The 18,617-nt window shown below is 61.7% G+C and overlaps 2 protein-coding genes across 5 annotated transcripts in view; one reads left to right on the forward strand and one right to left on the reverse strand.

The window, feature by feature from the left end:
• SH3GL1 (SH3 domain containing GRB2 like 1, endophilin A2) overlaps positions 1 to 8,205 on the forward strand; it is a 31,911-nt gene extending 23,706 nt beyond the window's left edge. The window contains exons 2-10 of the mRNA XM_038567743.1: positions 2,560 to 2,628; positions 2,878 to 2,950; positions 3,826 to 3,969; positions 4,414 to 4,547; positions 4,706 to 4,864; positions 5,083 to 5,186; positions 5,939 to 6,063; positions 6,199 to 6,255; positions 6,717 to 8,205. Coding sequence (XP_038423671.1) covers positions 2,560 to 2,628; positions 2,878 to 2,950; positions 3,826 to 3,969; positions 4,414 to 4,547; positions 4,706 to 4,864; positions 5,083 to 5,186; positions 5,939 to 6,063; positions 6,199 to 6,255; positions 6,717 to 6,913 — 1,062 coding nt within the window. The 3' untranslated portion in view covers positions 6,914 to 8,205. The remainder of the gene's footprint in view (positions 1 to 2,559; positions 2,629 to 2,877; positions 2,951 to 3,825; positions 3,970 to 4,413; positions 4,548 to 4,705; positions 4,865 to 5,082; positions 5,187 to 5,938; positions 6,064 to 6,198; positions 6,256 to 6,716) is intronic.
• MPND (MPN domain containing) lies at positions 902 to 16,824 on the reverse strand. Of its 4 annotated transcripts, none has more exons than XM_038567741.1 (13): positions 16,447 to 16,822; positions 16,078 to 16,361; positions 15,154 to 15,390; positions 13,438 to 13,570; positions 12,947 to 13,031; positions 12,634 to 12,730; positions 12,291 to 12,363; positions 11,864 to 11,940; positions 10,988 to 11,156; positions 10,833 to 10,903; positions 10,363 to 10,452; positions 9,615 to 9,707; positions 902 to 1,257 (listed from the first exon to the last, which is right to left on the reverse strand). In XM_038567741.1, the coding sequence occupies exons 1-13, from the start codon at positions 16,451 to 16,453 to the stop codon at positions 1,156 to 1,158; spliced, it is 1,518 nt and encodes a 505-aa protein (XP_038423669.1). In that variant the 5' UTR covers positions 16,454 to 16,822; the 3' UTR covers positions 902 to 1,155. The 4 variants fall into 4 exon arrangements, with proteins under 4 accessions (XP_038423669.1, XP_038423668.1, XP_038423667.1 ...); XM_038567740.1 differs by having other exon boundaries at positions 1,120 to 1,257; positions 9,615 to 9,825; positions 16,447 to 16,824; XM_038567739.1 differs by lacking the exon at positions 902 to 1,257 and adding an exon at positions 8,517 to 8,771 and having other exon boundaries at positions 9,615 to 9,825.
• Positions 16,825 to 18,617: the final 1,793 nt, after the last annotated feature.

Here is an 18,617-nt window from a genome sequence, read left to right on the forward strand (position 1 = left end):
TGGTGGGAGCTAGGGCGCAGGCTAACGCCTGGACTAGGGCAGGGTTTTGGAGAACGTTCCGGCCTGGCCTGGGGCTGGGCTTCATGCTGGCCCCAGAGAGGCGCGGGATAGGTTTCACAATGGCAGCCATTATGGGACCACTGCTAGTGACTCAGGCTCCGAGCATCTGGGTGGGGCCCGGGAGCCTGCAGAGAGTGGGCGGTGGTCACCATCCACCCTCCTGTCCTCCGAGGTGCCACAGCCACACAGGGCCCAGCCAGTGGGGAACAGGCCCTCCGCACCACAAGCTCAAGGGAGTCCCTGGCTGTTCTCAGATGTGGTGAGGAAGAGCGGGCCCCACCGGGCACTGCGTGTTTCCTCCCAGCCCACATGAGAGCAGGATCGGGCTGTAGTGACCTACCACTGAGGGAGCCTGGGGGGCGAGATCCGTGTGCCGTGTGGGTTCTGCAGGTGGAGGTGGGGTTTCCACGGTGGTGTCTGCTGCGCTCGTTGGGTCTGAAGATATGTGTGCGTTCTTCCCGGACAGGACTGAAATGTCAGGGTCATAGCCTTCCTCAAGGGCAGGGCCCCCTGCCGCCCTCCTGCCCCTCCACTTAGGCAGCGTCCCAACTGCTGAGCCTCTGGGGCTGGCTGCTCAGTGATGGAAGGCCCATGGTCCCTGAAAAACCTGCTGCTCGTGCCCAAAGATGTATCCTTTTTTTTTTTTTTTTAAAGGGAAGTTTTTTTTTTTTAATTTTTATTTATTTATGATAGTCACAGAGAGAGAGAGAGAGAGAGAGAGAGAGAGAGAGGCGCAGAGACATAGGCAGAGGGAGAAGCAGGCTCCATGCACCAGGAGCCCGATATGGGATTCGATCCCGGGTCTCCAGGATCGCGCCCTGGGCCAAAGGCAGGCGCTAAACCACTGCGCCACCCAGGGATCCCCCAAAGATGTATCCTGTTTGCCAGCCCCACGTCCAGCTCTTCCATGAAGCACTTGGGTTCCCCTCTGCCGGACGTGATCTGCACCCTGGGGAGCCCCACACTCAGAGGTGCAACCCCTTTGTTGCTCTGATCAGCACATGATTCCTTTGGTTTTCCTTTATCCTTTCGGCCTCTTGTCATCCTTTTTTGCGTTTGTGCCAGTTCCAAGATTGTGAGCCTCGGAGAGAATGGTCATCTGCAGCCTGAGGGACATGGGTCCTGAGGTCCTAGACGGTGAAGGGAGACTGGCAGGGCCCAGGTGCTTCCAGCGTGGCCTCCTGTGTGCTCGGGTGCCTAGTAAAACCAGCCCCACACGTGCCTGAGGAGCTGAGGGCTCCTGGGTTCCCAGGGGAGGCACTTCTGCCACCGACCCCCCCACCCCAGGCAGGCTGCAGGGTCTTCCCATGCCTTCCCCTAGGGGCAGGATGTGGCTCCTGCCTGGGAGACGTGTCCCTGTCTGCCCCACACCATGTCTTCCTGCACTGAGCCAGGCCATCGGCCCCGGGGCCCCGGAAGGTGTGGTTTTGAGCACCTACGCTTCAGCTCCCTCCTAGTTCACCAGAAGAGTCTCGTCTCACGTCAGGCAGTGCACTCATTTCCCTCTCTGGCAACCACTGAATTTGAGAACGTCCTGTTCTCATCATCATCCTGTTCTCATCATCAAAAGAAGTGAAACTGTCCCATGAAATAAATTGGGACGGCCCATAAATGCCCAGGGAGAGACCAGGGTCTTTCCTTATGGAGCGGTTAGCAGAAGCAGGAGGGCAGCCTCTGCCCGTCCCACAAGGTCCTCTAGAGGATAGTGCATGACCCGAGCTGCTGCAGGTGGCAGCAGTCACTGGGCAGACCCTGCTTCCTTCCTGTCCCCCCATTGCGGTGGCTTTAGCTCTCCTACACCTGCGGCTCAGCCAGGTATAAACCCACTGGAGCACAAGGCCCTGTCTCCTCTGGATCCTGCTGGAGGTGGGGGGTGGGGGCGGTCACAAAGCTGTGGACTGGGTCATCCCCATGTCCATTCAGTCCCTTCAGCCACAGGACTTCCTCCTCACCACGGACCTGCTTGTTTCCCAGAGGTGCCCAGGGAGAATGTATTTTGAGGAAGTGCTGGCTCCTGGGTTCACAGGATTCCTTCCCAAAGAGGCAGGAATTCAGTGGGGAAAAGGAAGTGTGAGATCCCTGGGGGAAGAGGCTCTGGTGAACCTCTTCGCCACACCTGGAGCTGAACTGATTTCAGCCAGGGGGGCCCGGCATCACTGTCTAGGTGTGGGCACCTCAGCCCCTAGAGGGGACATCACTCAACTGTGGTTGCCTCCAGGCAGGTCTCCAGGGGTGGTGGGCACTCGTGGGGTTTGCTTGGCCAGGGAAGGCTTCCAGCAGGAGTTCCTTTCCCCCCACCCTGGGTTGGAAGGAGGGTGTGGGTTTGGAACCAGGGCCCTGCTCAGCCACCCATCTGGCCATCAGCTGCATCCCTGGGAAGCCGATATGGACGAGCTGGCCCTTCTACATGCTTCCACTGGCAGTGGACATGGCTAGAAGGCATATTCAGGGCTCCTCTCCACCAGAACTCACACTGTTTTCCCTCCTTCTGTCCCCCAGCTGGTCAGTGAGAAGGTCGGAGGGGCTGAAGGGACCAAGCTTGATGAAGACTTCAAAGAGATGGAGAAGGTACCAGTCTGATGCCCAGCACTGTTTACCCTCATGGGCCACTGCAGCGCTACAGCTGGGCCATGGGTGGGGCTCGTAGATGGATGGATACCCCCCAGCCCTGGGAGGCAGGGCAGACAACAGCCCTCAGAGCAGCACGCGGTTCTTGTGTGGGCTCTGGGGCGCAGGGCAAGGGCTGTCCAGGGACTCCTGGTTTGGCCTCTGGCTTCCCAATGGTTACGAAACCCCACACACTGCCTCTCTTGACAGAAGGTGGATGTTACCAGCAAGGCTGTGACAGAAGTGCTGGCCAGAACCATTGAGTACCTGCAGCCCAACCCAGGTAGGGGGGCCAGCCAGCCAGGAGGGGCCTGTGTCAACCAGGAATCTTCTGGAGCATGAACAGGAATGTATGGGCTCAGAGAACTGAAATGGCCAGGGATAGGCAAGCGGGTTTCATGGGTGACTGGATCCAAGGGTCCAGAGGATATCCCTAGAGTCCTGCATTTCCTTTGTATTTCATGAGGCAGCTCTCATTCTGTATGGCAGCCTTAGTGTGAAATCACCCTTACAGCTAATAGTCCCGGCAGAAAAGAGCGTCTTTCCACCTAAGCAACCCACTGGATCCATCAGAACAGGTTGCTCACCCATTTGCCTGGCCCCAGCTGTCTGCCCACCCTTGGAGCATGAGGTGGGAGTCACCTAGTCTGAGAGAGAGAGATGGGGACTTTTCCCTAAGGAAAATCCAAATCCGAGCAGGAGGTGATGGGTGTGGGACAGGCAGTAACACCAGCCAGGCCCCGTTGAGGCCTGTGCCAGGGACCAACCTGCGCAGGCAAAGGCAAGCGCTCAGCTCCTCCCCCCACGCCAGGCGGAGGGCTATGTCTGGGGCACCTGGACATGCCTGTACCTGCCCCCCGCCCTGGGGTGCTACTCCACAGGCCAGGGAAGGGAGCTTCTGTGATCAGAGCTGTGCTCCAGGATGAGGAGGCCCAGAGGGGTCCAGAGGACAGAAGTCTATGCAGGAGGTTCTCAGAGCCTGGCTGTCTGCAGGCATAGGAACCAAGATTCCTTGGGCCAGGGCTGCACTTTAGAAATCAGGGTGTCGAGGAGAGGGAGGAACCCAGAGAGGGGAGCAGCCCGCAGTTCTGGCCAAGGGCAGGCCTGGTGGCTTCCTGACAGACTGGCTGCACACCTACCTGGCCCGTTCCTTTGCAGCTTCACGGGCCAAACTGACAATGCTCAACACGGTGTCCAAAATCCGAGGGCAAGTGAAGAACCCTGGCTACCCGCAGTCAGAGGGCCTGCTGGGCGAGTGCATGATCCGCCACGGGAAGGAGCTGGGCGGCGAGTCCAACTTTGGTGAGGGCTGTGGAGGGCCGGCCGGGTGGGCTGCAGGGCTGGGGTGGCTACCACTGGACGGTGGGATGCCACTGCCCCAGAGCCTCCTGCAGTGAGTGGTAATCCCCTGGATGAGGGTGACAGAGGCTCCCAAGGACACCCAGCCTTCCTCTGTGGGGATGGAGAGTTGGGGTGTTGCCTACAGGGCCAAGACCCCTTGGAAGGCCTGTCCTCTCGAGCCAGAACTTATGCTAGGGAATGGGGGCAGAGGGTGCTTGACATTTGTCATCACCAGCTCCTCCTGGCTGCTCGGGCTCAGGTTCAGACTTTAGGGTTCCTTGGTTTGTCCTGAATTCTGGCATCTGGTCCATGGGATGAGAGAGCAGTTTAGAAGTTGGGGTGTCTTGGACTCCCAGGCCACGGTCTCCCGTGACAGCTACTCCCCCACTCCCTGCCCTGCTGTAGGGGACGCCCTGTTGGACGCAGGGGAGTCCATGAAGCGCCTGGCAGAGGTGAAAGACTCCCTGGACATAGAGGTCAAGCAGAACTTCATCGACCCCCTGCAGAACTTGTGCGACAAAGACCTGAAGGAGATCCAGGTGCTGCCCCCCACCTGCACCCTGCCCTGCCCCGCATGCCCATCCTCCTGTAGCCCCCAGCACCTGTCCCCTGCCACACACCGTGCTCAGCGTGCCAGTCCTCCCTGTGCAGACCCTAGCACTTGCCTCATAGTCTCAATGCCCTCCCACTCCCGCAGCACCACCTGAAGAAGCTAGAGGGCCGCCGCCTGGACTTTGACTACAAGAAGAAGCGACAGGGCAGGATTCCCGATGAGGAGCTGCGCCAGGCCCTGGAGAAGTTCGAAGAGTCCAAGGAGGTGGCTGAGACCAGCATGCACAACCTCCTGGAGACTGATGTACGTTGGGGCCCTCCTGGTGGGGAGCCCGAGGAAGCGCAACCAGTGGGTGGAGTCATGCATGCCCAGCTCCTAGGCCCAAGGGGCAGCTGCAAGACCCAAGGGGCAGTCTCCCTAGCCCCTGTGCTGGGAGCACTCTGGCCCAGCTCTCTGAGAGGTGGCCTTGGAGGTAGGGGTCACAGGGAGGCCTGCCCCTTCAGCGTGCTGGTCACTTGCAGATCGAGCAGGTGAGCCAGCTCTGCGCGCTGGTGGATGCCCAGCTGGACTATCACCGGCAGGCCGTGCAGATCTTGGACGAACTGGCCGACAAGCTCAAGCGAAGGTGAGCTCCAGCCCCTGGCCTTCCATGTGGGAGCCCCATCCTGCTTTGTGCTGAGTTGGGGTGCCCTGAAAACCTAGAGTCAGTCCTGTGGAGTCCTGGACCAGCCCTTCAGGGCTCCCAAGACACCACCACTAGCCTCCCCCGACTGTCCAGCCTTGCTCAGAGCATGTGTCAGAGCAGGGGGGGCTGGCTTCTTTTCATAAAGAATCTCCAGACTGTGCTCACAGGGTGGGGGTTCCAGGGAAGCAGCAAGACCTCATCAGGCTTGTGGCAGTTGTCAGAGGGGAGGACTGGAGTGACCTGAGGCTGGGAGGCCAGAGAATGAGGTAGTTCAGAGCTCAGCTCCTCCCCCAATGGAGGAGCACTAACTTCCCGTCCCCCAGGGCCTGGGGAGGTAGGCTACACAGCACAAGGGCAGACAGGGCTCCCCTCTGAGAGCTGTCCACTAGTCCAGGGCCTGAGAAAGATTATCTAGAGCAGCCGTGTCCCCAGGTGGGGTGGGCATGCTAAGGGAGCTGTAGGGTTTGGCAGGATCTGGCCATTTGGCGGCTTCTGAGAAGGCCCTGAGCTGGGGGAGCTGCCCAACTAGGGGGCCCTGTAGTTAGACCCGTTGGGCCTCTGTGTCCAGGGCCCACCCTCCTACCCCAAGTCCTGGGCAGCAGCATCAGCAGTAGGGACGGAGGAGTCCCTTCATCTTGGCATGTACCGCTCAGGCCCTGCTGGCTGCTCACGGCTTTCCTCCCTGCACACAGGATGCGAGACGCCTCCTCTCGCCCCAAGCGGGAATACAAGCCCAAGCCTCGGGAGCCCTTCGACCTGGGGGAGCCTGAGCAGTCCAATGGGGGCTTCCCCTGTGCCACAGCCCCCAAGATTCCAGGTAAAAAGTGGGGAGGGGGCCACCCCCAGTGCACCGCTCCGTCCAAACTGCAGAGCCAGGCCCACCCCACTACCTCTAGGGAAGGGGCCCAACCCCGGTTTCCCGGCCCACCCTCTCTGCTTTGTCTGCACACAGCTTCGTCATCTTTCCGATCTTCTGACAAGCCCATCCGGACCCCCAGCAGGAGCATGCGTGAGTGTCCCTGTGGCACAGACCCTGCCCTGCCCTCACAAGCTCCCCGCTTCCGTGTCTAACTGCCTTCTAGTCTGCTCAGAAGGGCCCTTCTCTGCTTCTCTGGCAGAAGGCCTCTTGGCCCATCTTGGGCAGGGGAGGAGCTAGGTGCTGGGGCCTCCCCATCCGTGTGGGGCCCTGCTGTGAGCACCTAGGGTGTCCGACAGCCTCTAGGCTCTTCGAGAGGCAGCCTGAGGGCTTCTGGTCATTCTGTCACCCTGATGCCATTGGGCATACCTGGCTCTCCCCAGGAGCATTTTGGTGACCACTGATGGAACCCATGTCCCTCCCTCTTGTCCCTCTTTTCTCACAAGGCTATGGGCAACAGAGGAAACAGCACCTGTCCTTCACAGGGACCCGGGTAGGGTGGGGCGGGCAGGCAGGGAGGGTGCCAGAGGTCTGAGCCGAGCCCCTGCCCCCAGCACCCCTGGACCAGCCAAGCTGCAAAGCTCTGTACGACTTTGAGCCTGAGAATGCCGGGGAACTGGGCTTCCACGAGGGTGACGTCATCACGTTGACCAACCAGATCGACGAGAACTGGTACGAGGGCATGCTCCACGGCCAGTCGGGCTTCTTCCCCCTCAGCTACGTGGAGGTGCTGGTGCCCTTGCCTCAGTGACCCCGTCAGCCCGGTCCAGGTGGCCTGCATCCCACCTGCCTCTGCAGCCAGGGCTGAGCCTGCCTGCGCTCCTGGGGCCACTGGGGAAGGCAGGCCCCGCTGGGGCGGCCAGGGGGCGGGGGGCCCGGGGGGCAGGGGCCCGCTTCCACTAGCAGTCACCCACAGTCCCCTTTCCATGCAGCAGTCCAGGGCCTAGGGAGTAGGTTTCCTGCCCAGGGCCCCAAGGGGCTAACACTAAGGTGCTCTTAGAAACACTAACTTCCTCCCACCCCCCAGGAATACCTCTCCAGGAATGGGTAACTCCAGGTGGGCCCCCCTCCCTCCCTTCCTCCCACACACATGTGCACACATACCCTGTCCTGTCCCTCCCTCCTCCCCTCTTTTGGGGTCCCCCCACCCGCCAGGAGACCTGCCCTTAACAGCATGAGCTGGAACATCTGTGCCACTGGCTGTTCCGAGTAGGATCCCTGGCCAGGACTCACCACCCTGCCTTTAAGTTACCTTCCAACACTCCTTCCTGGCCCCAACTCCAGGGCTCCCCAGGCCCTGGCACACCCACAGATGCCACCTCCCTGGGGAGAGACAATCCTGGGGTTCTCAGGGTTCCCCTAAAGACCAGCCCTGTCCTGAGCAGCCCTTGAGCTGCTGTCGTCTCTCCCTGCAGGGCACTGAGCCCTGCACACCAGTGCCCTCCACCCTGTCCCGCACCCCCTCCTCTGTTCCCACATGTAGGGTACCCCACCCCAGACAAGCACACGGAACGTTTCTCTGGCATGAGCTGCCACCACCAGCTGTGCACACGGCACTCACGTGTGCACCACAAACAGGACCACAGGAGTCTTCCAGCCTCTGCTCTGCTGAAGGTCAAATATAAAGGCTTTGATGAGTGAATGTTCCCAGACCCCTGGTTGCTGGGACTACCCCTCAGGAGGGTCACAGGCACCTTCCCCATCCTAAGCCGTGGCCGTAGCCATCTCCCTTCAGACCAAGGCAGGCAGCTGCCCTGACCAGCAGAGCCCAGCCCTGCTTCCACTTCCTGTCTTGCCTCATCCAAAAATTGGCTAAACCGGGGGACTTCGGGACTGGATCACATTCCCCTCCTCTGATGACCCAGCAAAGCCCCGGGGACACCAAGCTCTGCTCCTGAGGCCACCCCCCTCATTGCCATTCCATGAGGGATGCACGTGCATCCCAGCTAAGATGAGCAGCGTAGCCTTGGTCACAATCGAGGGCAGGTTGAAATGTAATCCTGAATTTTTTTTAAGAAAAGTATTAAATGTCTCTTTCTACAACCTCTGTTATGGTGCAAGGTGGGGAGGGCAGTGGCGCTTCCCCAAGCTCACCCAGACATGCACAGCTCTCCAGAAGGGTCCCCAGTCCGGGCCCACTCCGGGGAGAGTACTAGCCCCCGACAAGCCAGGGAGGGACTGTGGTCATGTGCTAGTCACCGGCGCGGCAGTAGATCCCCCACAGCTCCCTGCAGCTCCAGCCCCAGGAAGCCCACGCCACGGTGGCTGCACAAAAGGCATCCTTCCCATACCAGCCAAGAACCCGTGACGAGTGCGGGGAGGGAAAGGCATCCCCAGGTGAGACACACGCCCAGGATGTTTGCTTCTCCCTTTATTGTCTGCGCCCCAGCCACTGTGCAGCTGAGTTGCACGGGGACAGCAGCATAGCTGCAAACAAAACCCCAGACCCGTTCCTCCTCAGCTGGAACCACTGGGGTTCAGAGTCTGACCAAGAGGCCCCCCAGGCCCTCGGAGGCGATGCCTCAGCTCCCTTGTTTGAGAAGGCTGTAAACCTGCTCCAGCACGTGGCACAGGCCCTGGTCCTTGGGTGTCCTGCTGGCCAAGGAGATCTGAAACGAGCGGGGCTGGCACCTCAGGGCTGTGCCCAGTGGTCCTGGCCTCACTTCACCCCCCAGAGGGCAGAGGAGTTTTACTAACCAAGGTACACAATGTGTTCTAAAGTGAGGTTTTATTTTTAAAGGAGGCCCATTCGTGGAACGTTCTGGGTTTTGGCGGGGAAGGGGGGTTCTATCTGCACATTCCACATCCTGCTCTCTCCCCAGTGGCCTCCCTGCCAGGCTCTCACCTGGGTCGGGAGGCGCCCCCACCCCACCAGCCCAGTGACAGGGTAGAGGGGACCCACGGCAGCTCAAAGCTGTGGCCACTCAAGTTTCGACAAAACAAGCAAGCGTGCAAAACGGCCTTTCGCTCCCAAGTGCAATTGAAAATGCCTTCTGAGAAGGACTTCCAGGCCGGAAGTAAGACCCTCTGAGGCCACCAAGCCCTTAAGTGTCCCCTGAGGGTAGGGCCAGGGGGCTGGAGAAACCCCTCAGGGCACCAGCTTCTCTGCTTGGTTCAACTTTGCTGGCACTGAGGCTCTGGACCAGACCACAGCCCCCTCCACAGACTCCCTGCTCCCTCGCTCGCAGCACCCATGCTGTGAGGGCCCAGCAGAGCTGCTCCGACCTTTTATGCTTTCATCTGCATCCTAATACTGGTTCCCTGTCACTGTCACCATCCACCTGTGACCAAACAAGTCTCCTTGGCAGCTTTAAAAGCCAGGTGAGATACTTTCTACAGAAGAAATTAGGTCAGCACTATTTCCCAGGCTGCCCAGGGTTAGATTATTGGGGGGCTCCCCAAGAACTGTCTTCCTAAAGGGCTTTGTGGGAGACTGAGGGTGTGAGTCTTACCTTCAGCTTGTCAAGGTACGTGTGCTCCTGGCTCCAGGGCTCCTGGAACCTCACGAGGTCGGGGGCGCCCTTGTAGAATTCCACCAGCAGCATCTACAGGACAGGGGGCCGATGGGTCCCCCTCGCTCCCGGGAGCCCTCTGTCCTGGGTGCCCAGGATACAGCAGCGAGCAGCCCAGACACCACCGCCGCCCTTCATGGGGCTTCCAGGCCTATACAGCATATAGGCGCTACCCAGGACCCCGGAGAGACCGCTGAGGAGCATCTCCAGGGAGAACTAAGGGAGCTTTCAGGAGGCCCCTGGAGGGGGAGGCGAAAGGACCCCGAAGAGGGAGGCACCCATGACTCTGAGCAACCCCGCCCCCCTCGCGTAACCTCATCCCAGGCCACAGTGTAGCCCAATCCCACAGGTGTGACCAACTAGCTGCTTTTTAAATGGCTGTTGGAACCTGGGCACTGAAAACATTCATCTGGGCGCCAGCTGAAGTCCCTCACGAGTCTTCATTTGGACAATCAGTGGCAGGGGCAGAGGTGCGAGGCCGGGCACCTCCAGCAAGTTCCAGAACAGCCAGGAGGCTGGCGGGGGTGGGGGGAGGGAGGAGGTGGGCAAGAATCCGAGACTTGAGTTTCGGCCGCGGGAGAGAAGTCTGACCCATGCCCTGATGTGGCACATTGGGCGCCCCGGCGTCCTGCAGTATCACCCCCGTCCAGCTGGGGCACCACCCCGCCCCGCCCGGGAGTGAGCTCACCATCTCATGAAGGATGTCATTAGTCAGAAAGTTGTCCTGGACGTAGGCCATCTCCACGTCCATGGGGATGCCGTAGTCACTGGGCCTTTGCTGGCAGGGACACACGCCGGTCACCACCAGCCACCTCCAGCACCCCATCCACAACAGATGTGCCCTGGGCCAGCAGTCCGAGGGAGGATCGAGACTCTGGGCCTGGCTCCTCACTGCCACCGGCTTCAAGGCCACGTGGCCCTGCCCGCAGCAGGAGAGGCCGAGGATGGCTTTCCAAAGCCCGTCTGTGACCCCAGCACAGACGTGGGGACGAAGGTTCGAGGAGGCGGCCGCCTTAGTAGCAAGGCAGATGGCCCACTTGGAGGCCACGCCTTTCCAGGTCCCTCAGGGACCTCGGATGGTGCAGGGCTTCTGTTCCCGCTTCACGGGAGACACAGGCCCGGGGCGCGCCCCCCCCCCACCACAGCAGCCCCACCTACCTCCGGGGGTGGCATCACCCAGAAGGGGGAGATCTTGGACTCGGGGCCCGGGTTGCCGGAGTAGTAAGGGGCTGCAGGGGGAGAGAGAGCGGGCGCTGGGCCTGGAGGGAGGGTCTGCGGCCCAGGAGGGGCGGGCGCGGGGCGGCGGGACTCACAGCAGAGCAGGGCCAGGCAGGGCTGGAAGCCGTTGCTGGAGCCCTGCAGCCGCAGCTGGTAGTCCATCTGCGAGTCGATGTCCTGCAGCGACGGCAGCGCGGGGCTGTGCGGGTGGCTGTGGTACCAGCCCACCAGGGACAGGCCCCGCAGGAGCAGGCTCTGGTAGATCTGGGGGCACAGGCCAGGCCGGGGCTCAACCAGCCGCCCGCGCACCCGCCCAGCTCCGTCCCCACGTGAGGCCCGCTTTTCGTGCGCGCCTGCTGTGTACCAGGCCTGGGGACACAGCAGGGACCAAGACAGAGCGGCGCCCACCCTCAAGGGGGCCAGCGGGGGCCACGGTCAACAAATACATTACAAAGCTGCACCTGTCAGGGAGCAAAGCCACAAGTTTATTGGCGGCACTGCTGTATCCCTAGCTCGTGGACAATTCTGGGCACACAGCAGGCACTCGAATGGTTGGACAGCTAGGTGGACGTGTGTGCCCTTGAGCAGGACTGGCATTCCCAGGGGCCTTCAGCAAGCAGAGCCCCGCGCTGGCCCCAGGAGCAAGAAAGGTGGGCCGAACCCACCCCTATTCGCCTGTCCAAGAGCCACTGGGGGTGCCAGCGGGCAGTGGGCGTGTCAGAAAAACACTACTGGGGTGGCAGCTAACATTCGCTGGGCTGTCACTACCTGCCAGGCACGGCTAGGAAACGGGTGCCAGAGGGAAGGGTGCTGGCCGCCTGTGCAGAGCATGCAGGACCGTGGGCTCACGCACGCTCATCTGCACACTTGTTAAACTCGGACACTGTGCAAGCCCCAGGACCCGGTGGCCAGAACAGCTGTGTCCACCCTAGCCCTCCCCGGAGTGCCCTGGCCCCCTGTGCCCCCCTCACCTCCTCTTCCATGCTGGCTGCCATATCCACGTCTCCCAGCCGGCTGCGACAGGGGAAGGCTCTCAGCACCGTGAGCACTGCACAGAGGCGGGGAGAAGGTGTAGACACCCACCTGGCCCTATCACCCCCTGCCCACCTGCCCCAAACGCCCCCCTGCCCACCTGGTCCCAAACACCTCCCTGCCCACCTGGCCCCAAACACCCCCCTGCCCACCTGGTCCCAAACACCTCCCTGCCCACCTGGTCCCAAACACCTCCCTGCCCACCTGGCCCCAAACACTCCCCTGCCCCAAACACCCCCCTGCCCACCTGGTCCCAAAAACCTCCCTGCCACCTGGCCACAAACACCCCTCTGCCCACCTGCCCCAAATACCCCCCTGCCCACCTGGTCTCAAACACCCCCCTGCCAATCTGCCCCAAATACTCACTCTGGCTGTTGATGTCCCAGCGGCCCCCCAGGTACCCCACGACCTCGCTGCGAGTCAGGTGGCTGTGGAAGTCCTGGGAGGGGATGGACATCGGGAGAGGGCTCAGGCTGTGGCCTGGCCCCAAATGTCTATTCTCAGGGCCGGAGCCCTCGCAGTGTACCGGGACCGCCCCACCAGCCTCCTTCATTCAACACTGAGTGCCTACTGTATACCAGTAATGAACAGGCCAGACAGGTCCATGCCCTCAGAGCTACCATTCCAGGGACCCCTTCCAGGTGCCCTAGCCACCTGCCCAGGCCTGGCCCTCAGCCCACAAGGGACGGGGTGGCGGCTGGGCACACACCAGCAGGAACAGCACGTTGCTGGAGATGGCCACGTTGAACGGCTGGAACTTGTTGATGGCAGCAAAGGAGGTTACTTCCACCAGGGTGTGGGGGTTCCTGTGGGAGCCAGTGGGGCCCAGAGTTCAGGCACTCATGCCCGAGCTGGCTCCCTGGGCCTCCAGATCCAGCTGTGCACAGGGGAGGCCCCGAGCCCACCCTACTCCTGCCCCCCGCTCCACCCACTCCCGCAGAGCGCGTGTACACTGGGGTGTGTGTGTGTGTGTGCGCGTGCGTGCGCGCGCGCGCGCGCGGCGGGCACAGGGCGTGTCTGACCTGGCAGAGTCTCGACTGCCCAGCATGCAGTACCGCACAGGCACCCGGATCTTGTTTTCCACCCGCTTCCCAGGGGTCACGGCCTCTGCAGGATGTGGGGCAAGGGGGAAAGGGCAGCAATTAAGCCCTCCCAGCCCAGAACTGGAAAATAGAGACCAGGCTACCCAAGGAAGAAAAAAAAACCCTCCAGAGGCCACTTGAAAAATCAGGCTGCAGAAGAACTGAGATCGGGCGGCGGGTTAACAAGTAGGAAAAAAAGAAGATTAAAATACCAGATGAAGGGCTTAGGAAATCAGGTGAGGACCTAGAGAAGCAGGCAGGGGGCCAAAGGAACAGGCACTGAGGCAGAGAAATCCTACAGGGAGCATGGAAGTCAGGCAGCGTGGGAAAGAAATTAGGCAGCAGGGCTAGGACGTCAGCCAGGCATCTTGGGAACGCGGAGAAAAAGGCCAGGCCTGACCCGGGCCTCCTGCCCTCCCCGGGCCTCTTACCTGTGTGGGCAGGTTCCAAGGGTCCCTTGGCAGGTGGCCTCCGGCTCTTGTCCTCCGTGGAGACCCCCGCCAGCGCCTCCTCCTCTTCTTCCTCCATCAACAGCTCCTCCTCCTCGCCTTCACTGGCCGGGCTCTGGTGGGGTGGGGGTGGGGAGGGCCGCAGGACCCTCAGCTGGGTGCCGCCCCCCCTCACCGCGGCCCACCCACGCCTCGGCCGAGCCCCAGGTTCCTGCCGCCGCCCCGGATGCCCACCAGAGGGCGGGAGCGGGCAGGAGCGGCCTAGGCTTTTGGGCCGCAGCACAGGTTTGAGCGCCTGGCAGAGGGGCCCACCTGGCCTCTGGCTTCTCCCAGCGGTGCGGCCTCCCGCAAGCGCCCTAACCTCCCTGAGCTCTATTCTCCTCGTCTTTAAACCAGACAATGGCCTCCAGCTGCACAGGGAGGGCATCAGGGAGAAGGGAGAATCTCTGCAAAGCAAGCAGCCCGCCGCCTGCCCACCCAATTCTCCGGGCAAGCCCGGGCCTAGGGGATTATTTTACCCGATGCTCTCAACCATCTCTCCTCCTGATCTCCCCTAACTGCCCCTGCTGGGGCGACTTCCCAGGGTCCAAATCCAACAGTCACATATCCTCTCCGCCGCTGCAGGGACTGACTGGCCCGTCCCCCCTTCCCCTGGGAACTCCTCAGGGACCTGGCTTCCTCCCCGCTGTCCGGCACCCTCGGTTTCCCACCCCCCACCCCTTCGGAGCCCACGCTGGGACCCCTCGGGGGCAGTCTCCTCTGCTCTCCCTCTGTCGATGCCAGGATGACACCCACAGTCCTGTCTCCAGGCACCCCTCACCAGCTCCAGACTCGGGGTCTGGCTGACCCTGGAGGCCTCCTTGCCGGGGGGCTCCGGGGCGTCCCTCACACAGCTCGGCCACACTCCACCGACTGTCCCCCACACCTGCTTCTCCCCAATCCCCGCATCTCCGCCGAGGGCAGCTCCAGGCATCCGCTTGCTCAGAACAAAATCTCCCTTAGCACCAACGTCTCATGCAGCAGCAAATCCCGTGAGATCCACTTTCAAAATCAGCCAAAACTTGCCCACGTCTTCCCCCATCAATTGTCAGGATGGTGCACCCCATCATCTCCCACCAGGACCAGTTCAGTCCCCAGCTCCCCTCCTCGCCCCCCCCCCGTCTGTGCTGCATACAGCGGCCACCAGGGGGCGCCCGTGGGCCCCTGAGTCAGGTGTGTCCAGCCTCTGCCCACAGCCTCCCTGGGCTCCCACCCACCTCAGGGTAAAAGCCCCAGTCCTCCCCGCCTCTTTCCAGCCTGCCAGCGGCCCTACAGGCTTCGGACCTGCCAGCCAGACGCACCTATCTGATGCATGCAGGGACTGTGATCATCTTCATTCTACTTACCGACACGACTTAGGACCGGAGTCGGTGCTTGGCTAAGTCCACCCGGCCCCTGCCACTGTCTCCAGTCCCCTCAGCTACCTAAGGCATGTGAGCCTCCAGCTGCATCGGCTAATCCTGGTTCCGCAGGCGCTGGGTCGCTTCTACCAACCTGGCGTTGCTGTGCCACCCCCTCCCTCTGAAAACTCTTCCCTTCGCCTTGCTCTGACAAACTCCTGCTCATCCCACAGGGCCCCAGCTCCAGCGTCCTCACTCGGGGCACTCCTGGCGCAACAATGAGTCAGGGAGAGCTTGCTCGGGAGGCCGAAGGACGCACCTCGTCGGCAGCAGCTGTGGGCATGTGGAGCTGGTGTCGCCGGAGCCAGGCTGCCTTGTATTTGTCCAGTTTCTGGCCCTTGTACTTGACAGAAGCCCAGCCACAGCCGGACTTCTTGGCCGGGTTCACCAACTTTTTGCAGTGTGTGGCCCAGGCGCTGGGTGAGTTGAACACCTGCCCGGTCTCCTGCCACACGATCCTCCCGTCGGGCTGCAGGTCCCCCAGGAACTTCTTTCCCTGCAGTAACAGTGGCCTGGCTGGGCCCAGGGCCTGGTACCCACCAAGGCCCCCACCTGACACCTGCTGCTCCCCAGGGCTGGGCGCCGGTCCCGCCCACAGCATCCCTCCCAGGAAGCCTTCCAGGCTCGTTGCCTCCCAGCACCTGCGTGTCCACTCTCAGTCCTCATGGGCCTGGGCGGAAAGCGCCCAGTTTTGGGCCTGCCCAACCCCGCAGTCGACTGTGAGCCCCCAAAGGGCAGGGACGGGGTCTCCGCGATCCCTAACACGCAGCGCACAGCCAGGCACGCAGCAAGCGCTCCATCCATAAACTGCTCCCACTCACAGACTCACAGCAACAGCAACGAACCCCTAAGGCCCTCAAGGGGTCGCGGGCACCCCGCTGGGCGCCGTGTTCATTTAATCCTCATACAACCCCGCGAGGGGAAAAAAAAAAATCTCAATTTATGCACGAGGAAACTGGGATGTGGAGGGGCTGAGCAAAGTCACGCCGCCCGCGGGGAGAGCGGTGCTGTCCTCAGCTCACCTCCCCCCGGCAGCCGGCGCTGGGTAAACGGGGTCGCCCAGCCAGAAGGGCTCCTGCTGGGCCTGGCCGCTCCCACACCCGGGCTGGGCCGGCGGCCAGGGCGCGCTGGGCCTCAGTTTCCCCGGCCTGCCCCGCGGGGATGGGAGGGTGGGTGCGCTCACCAGGTAGTAGATGGACAGCACCCCGGCGCCCGGCTCCAGCAGCGCGTCTTTGAGGAGCACCCTCAGCGTGACCGCGCGCCTGGTGAGCGCGCCCCCCGGGCCGCCGCAGCCTCCCGCCCCGGGCCCGGGCCCGCAGCCGCCGCCGCCTCCTGCGCCGCCGCCGCCGCCGCCGCGCGCGCCTCCCGCTCCAGCCGGCCGCTCGGGGTCCTCGGCCTCCGCCTCGTCCTCATCCTCGTCCGGCGCCTCCTCGCCCGCGCCGCCCGCCGGGGACAGCGGCTCCGGAGCTGCGGGCAGCGACAGGCTGCACCGGGCCGCGCGCCCCCGGCCGCCCCGCGCGGTGCCCCCCCTGCCCCCCGGCCCCCGCCGTACCTGCCATGGCCGCTCCCCGGGGACCCCCCGCGCCCCGTGCGCCCCGAGCACTCCGCGAGCCGCGGGCCCTTTCTTCCCGGCACGTGACACGGCTCCGCCCCGAGGGGGAGGTGCCGCAGCTTGGGGGCGGGCGGGGGGCTCGGCCTGCCGCGGCGAGCGGGGAAACTGAGGCCCGGGGCTTCTCTGCTTTCGGGGAACTAGTGGCTCCACCCGAGCCGACCGGGTGGGTGGAGGCCTGGAGCTGCGGGCCACGGGGGACTGTGGGGACGAGATGAGACACTTGAGGGGCCAGAGGTCTCGGTCGTTGAGACCTGGAGGGAAACTGAGGCCGGGAGAGCGACTCACGGCGCCCGGGGGGCGCAGGCTCTAAAGGGTTACCTTCCAGCCCCGGAGCTGATTGCGCGGTTGGACCAGACCCAACAGCCAATTAGAAGACGGTCGTTTAAACTCTAACCAATAGGCAGCAGCCGCCGGATTCCCCCAGCCAATCAGTGTTAAGATGCTAATTCCGCCAAACTTGTCCTCTCGGCCAATCAGCAGGAGCCCCCGGGCTTCACGTAGCCATTCAGTGGTAGGCTCCGGTCCTCCGCCAGCCAATCAGATCCCGGGTCAAGCGTGCCGCGGTCGGGCGCCCCCCCATACACGCCCCTTTGCGCCGGGTGCTCGTGGGCGGAGCCGCGCCGGCAGGTCGCTGGGCCGCTGCAGCCCTGTCCTTTGTCCCCGGTCCCTGTCCCGGGACCTTTGGCTCGGGCGCAGCGACACTTCCCTGGACGGAGAGTCCCCAGCCTCCGGCGGGGCGGGAAGCCCGGGATGGAGGCTCCGCAGGCTGCGGGGAGCCCAGGGTGGGCTCAGCCGCGGGCGGGGTTGCTCGGCCGGTCTGCAAGGGGGGACAGGACCTTGGGGTGGGGGCGGGGATGTGCGGGGAGCGTGGTCTGGAGTCCCACCGGACCCAGGGACTGCCCATGTGGCTCTCTGTGTTTCACCATTGGGACAATAATAATATCTACGTCGGGGTTGTTGGAGAACAGGGCTCGACATCTAATGAAAGAAGAGCTGCGGGCGCCTGGGTGGCTCCTTTGGTTAAGGCTCTGACTTCAGCTCAGGTCATTATCCCAGGCTCCTGCATTGAGCCCCTCATCAGGCCCCGTTAGCAGAGGGCCTGCTTCTCCCTCTCCCTCTGTCCCTCCCCCCCGCTCATGCTTTGTCTCCCTCTCTCTCAAATAAATAAAGTCTTTTTTAAAATGATAATAAAATTTTTAAAATAGGGGATCCCTGGGTGGCGCAGCGGTTTGGCGCCTGCCTTTGGCCCAGAGCGCGATCCTGGAGACCCGGGATCGAATCCCACGTCGGGCTCCCGGTGCATGGAGCCTGCTTCTCCCTCTGCCTGTGTCTCTGCTTCTCTCTCTCTCTCTCTCTCTCTGTGTGACTATCATAAATAAATTTTTTAAAAATTTAAAAAATAATAATAAAAAATAAAATGATAATAAAAATTTTTAAATAATAAAATAAAAGAAGAGCTGAACAAATTTTTGTCAACTCCATGCCTCCCCACGTTTCCCCACACCACCCCCACCTCCCACCACAGGTCCAGCCACCAACCGGGCATTCCCAGTACCCCCAGGCTCTGACCTCAGTTTATTCCCCCATGTCCTTGCTCCTATTCTCTTTGACTCTGTTCCCAAAACCCTGGGCCAGACCTCCGGCCTCTCCCAGCTGGACCCTGGTCGTAGCCTTGGGCCTCAGATCTCCATACTCTCTATCTTCCTCATCCATCTCCACCACCGCCCCAGAGGGATCTTACGAAAATGCGACTGCGACCGCCTCCCTCCCCTGCTCTAAATCCTTAAATGGCTCCCCATTGCCTTTGGTAAATAAAGTCAAAATAAATTGCTGTGATCTCACTAACCATTTATGGCGCCCCTTTATGGCAGGTATTGTTAACAACTTTATAAGACCTCATCAAGTGAAGACGTTGCCAAGTCACACACCCCTTCAATGGATTCCAAAGGCTATTTTTTTGCTATGTGTATAAAGTCCAGGCAGCCCTATAGCAAGTAAGGAAATTGAATTTGTAATTTTAAGACTCCTCCAAAAGAAATCTCCAAGGCGGGATGGAGATTTGTACCAAAGTTTCAAAGAAGAAATTAACACCATTTTAAAATAATCTCTTC

The sequence above is a fragment of the Canis lupus genome, chromosome 20, assembly GCF_011100685.1.
Source record: "Canis lupus familiaris isolate Mischka breed German Shepherd chromosome 20, alternate assembly UU_Cfam_GSD_1.0, whole genome shotgun sequence".
NCBI lineage: Eukaryota > Metazoa > Chordata > Mammalia > Carnivora > Canidae > Canis > Canis lupus.